This window comes from Arachis ipaensis, chromosome B01, assembly GCF_000816755.2.
Source record: "Arachis ipaensis cultivar K30076 chromosome B01, Araip1.1, whole genome shotgun sequence".
Taxonomy (NCBI): domain Eukaryota; kingdom Viridiplantae; phylum Streptophyta; class Magnoliopsida; order Fabales; family Fabaceae; genus Arachis; species Arachis ipaensis.
Window position 1 is genome coordinate 6,966,103 of NC_029785.2, and position 3,238 is coordinate 6,969,340.

The 3,238-nt window shown below is 38.3% G+C and overlaps 1 protein-coding gene across 1 annotated transcript; it reads left to right on the plus strand.

The window, feature by feature from the left end:
* Positions 1,219-3,238, plus strand: LOC107645284 (protein FAR1-RELATED SEQUENCE 5-like). Its single transcript, XM_016349276.1, has 3 exons — positions 1,219-1,307; positions 1,735-2,091; positions 2,191-3,238. The coding sequence occupies exons 1-3, from the start codon at positions 1,219-1,221 to the stop codon at positions 3,236-3,238; spliced, it is 1,494 nt and encodes a 497-aa protein (XP_016204762.1).

The window sequence follows — 3,238 nt, forward strand, 5'->3', positions numbered from 1 at the left end:
CCTACTCTTTTGATGCCTTAATTAATGTTCATTAGTTATCTGGCCTTTGCTTCTGTTTGTAAATATGTAAATATGAGTTTACTTTGGTACCTTAGTGTACTTTGGGAATACTTATGTATGTTTATATGTATATATATATTCTTTGGTCAGCCTTAATTTCGCAGGCTGAGTCAAGAGCTAGTTATGTTGTTCCCTTGGCTTTCCTTTTCTCTCTTATTTATCTTTATCTCTTCCTTTTAGGTTTCTTAACACGCAAGTAATTCGATTCCTCGAGCGTTGCGCTTTTCTTTTTGCGAATTTGTTTTACCCGTTTTTCAAGGCTCCTAGTTGAGTATCTTTTTCCTTATTATTATGTATATATTTTTACTTTTAGAAGTCGTAATACCATACTATCTCAGTCTTATGACTTAAGCATAAGATTAAGTATAGTAGAGTGTTACAGAAACTAAGATTTCTGATGCCCCACATTTATACAAAGCACCTATAACACTAATATTAAAGAAGATCACCATTTTCTTTTTCATATATAAAAAAATTTCTGTAAAATAACTTATATAAATAATTTCTCTCGCATTTTATAAGTTACTAAACTTTTAGTACCAGATTTTTATCTTTAGTAAAAAATTTTGACTTATTACCTACCAATTTATCACCCGTTCGATCCATTAACCTACACATTGCCACAACGAAAGCAATATAAAAATAGTTTGTTTTATTAATATGGTGATTTCTTCCAAACCCATGACAATTTTGTGGGTAAGTTACCCTTGCACATGTGTCATCATCTCAGCCATTGATTAAAAAAATTTTCAACCTTGCATTAATGCATTCATTGGTTATAGCAAAAGCTTTTAATGAACATATACTATAATAGATACTACATTAATTACAGTATATACATACTGTATATTATATTGGGGAACATTTGCAATTATAATTTCTACTATCTAACTTATTTTTCATTTTAAAAAGTACCCTCCATCTCTTCCTGATATTCAACATGCATCTCTCAGAAATTGAAAAACACACCTCCAACAGTGAAATTTCTTATCCTAGTACCCACTATCCAACCCTGTTTGGTTTTTTCGCTTTCGTTCAGTGTTACACCAGAGAGTAATCCACCCAGCGTCCATTTAGCAAGATTGATCTCCTTCGAGTAACAGGAGCCGAAACTGGTACTCTGGTTCCGTCGGCTAGGCATCGACGTCAATTGAGGAGATGGCGAATGCTAAACTGATGTGGCTCCAGTATTCAAAATTTGTTACTGAACTTCTGCTTTTGACGAAACTGTGGCTGGTGGAAGCTGGGTTACCATCTCCATTTTTTTGCTGACTTCGAATTAGGTGCGTTGGATTAGGTAAGGTCACCTCCCTTCGGGAGTGTATTTTTTATCCGTTCAAGCTCAACCTTTGGTTGTCATCAAGGTATGTCCGATTAAGTTTTTTTGTTAATCCAGATTAGTTTAATTTTGATGATAGTCTATGCCTTTTCAACGGTTCTCTGTTTACGGTATTGGGTTGCTATTCTGGAATTTGGAAATAAAGTAACATTGTCCAGCTCTATGCTGTGGCTAGGTTTGGGGAATTGAAATTAAAACCTAATACTGGAGTCGTAAACAATTAGGTTAGTTTAATTGGATTTGGTTCATTTAATTTTACATGCAGCTTAGTTTAGCTTCCCTTCGTTGCTGCCATTGGCTCTGTTTATTGACATTTTTGGGTAAAATTATGGCAGGGGTTATATTATGTCCATAAACGAGGATGATGTGAAGAATGATTCTGATAATGATTTGGGTGATGATTTCGATTATCAACCGAATGCAGAAGACGATGCTGAAGACGACCATGTGGATTTGCTGGATTCTACTAGCAAGAGTGAAGAAGTTTGTGGTGTAAAAAGAATAGCAGATTTAATGGTGGAGGATATTTGGAACCTGGAGTTTAGGACAGAGGATGAGGCCTGCCAGTTTTATAACGCTTATTCTTGTTGGCATAGATTTATAATGAGGAAGGACGACGTGGTTAGGGATAATCAAGGTAGAATCATTAGCAGGCAACTTGTTTGCAACAAAGAGGGCTGGAGGAATATGAGGTATCTCGATCTGGATGATAGATCAAGGGAGGCAAGGTCACTAACGTGAACCAAGTGTCCAGCTCGGCTTAGGGTAAAGCTTGACTACGGCTGCGGTAGATGGAAGGTATCATGTTTTGTCGAATCTCACAACCACGATCTGACGCCACCCCAATTTGCGCATCTGGTTCCGGCCAATCGTCGTCTCACTGTCACCGATAAAGTCCAAGTGGAAAATCTTCATAATTTTGGTGTCAAGACCTGCCATATTATGGGGTATATTGCGTTCCAGAAGGGTGGATATCGTCATGCTGGCTTCACACGCAAAGATTTGTACAACCACATTGATTGTTATCGTCGGTCAAAGGTTAGAAACGGGGATGCCAATGCGGCAATAAACTATTTGATTGGCAAGTCAAACAACGATCCGCTGTTCTTTGGAAAGTATACGTTCACTTGTGACGAAAGGCTCGAGCATATTTTTTGGGCAGATGGGCAGTCAATTATCGACTATCACTGTTTTGGAGATATTGTTGCCTTTGATTCAACCTACAAGAAGAATAAATACAACAAGCCTTTGGTCATTTTCTCTGGATGCACTCATCACGGGCAGACTGTTATCTTCGGCTCCGGCCTACTATCCGACGAAACCACAGAGACGTATAAGTGGTTGTTGGAAACCTTTGTTGAAGCGATGAGTGGAAAAAGTCCAAAAGCAGTAATAACTGACGGAGACCTTGCCATGCGAGATGCAATCAAGAATGTTCTGCCTGATGCGACCCATCGGTTATGCGGCTGGCATCTGCAGAGAAATGCATGTGAAAATATAAAGAATCCTAATTTCCTGCGCGATTTTAAGGGTCTTATATACGACAACAACGACCAGAGAGACTTTGATCAGAGATGGGCAGCCATTTTGGATAAGCACAACCTTGTTGGCAGTACCTGGATGGAAAAGACATACGAAACTCGTGAGATGTGGTCCCATTATTTCCTCCGGGATAAGTTTTTCGGTTACATAAGGACGACATCACAGTGTGAAGGTATAAATTCTCTCATCAGATTCTATGTTAATCGCAAGAACACCCTCATTGACTTCATGCATAACCTGGATAGGGCCTTAAAGGAGTATAGAAACAACGAATTAATAGCTGACTTTAAGTCTTAG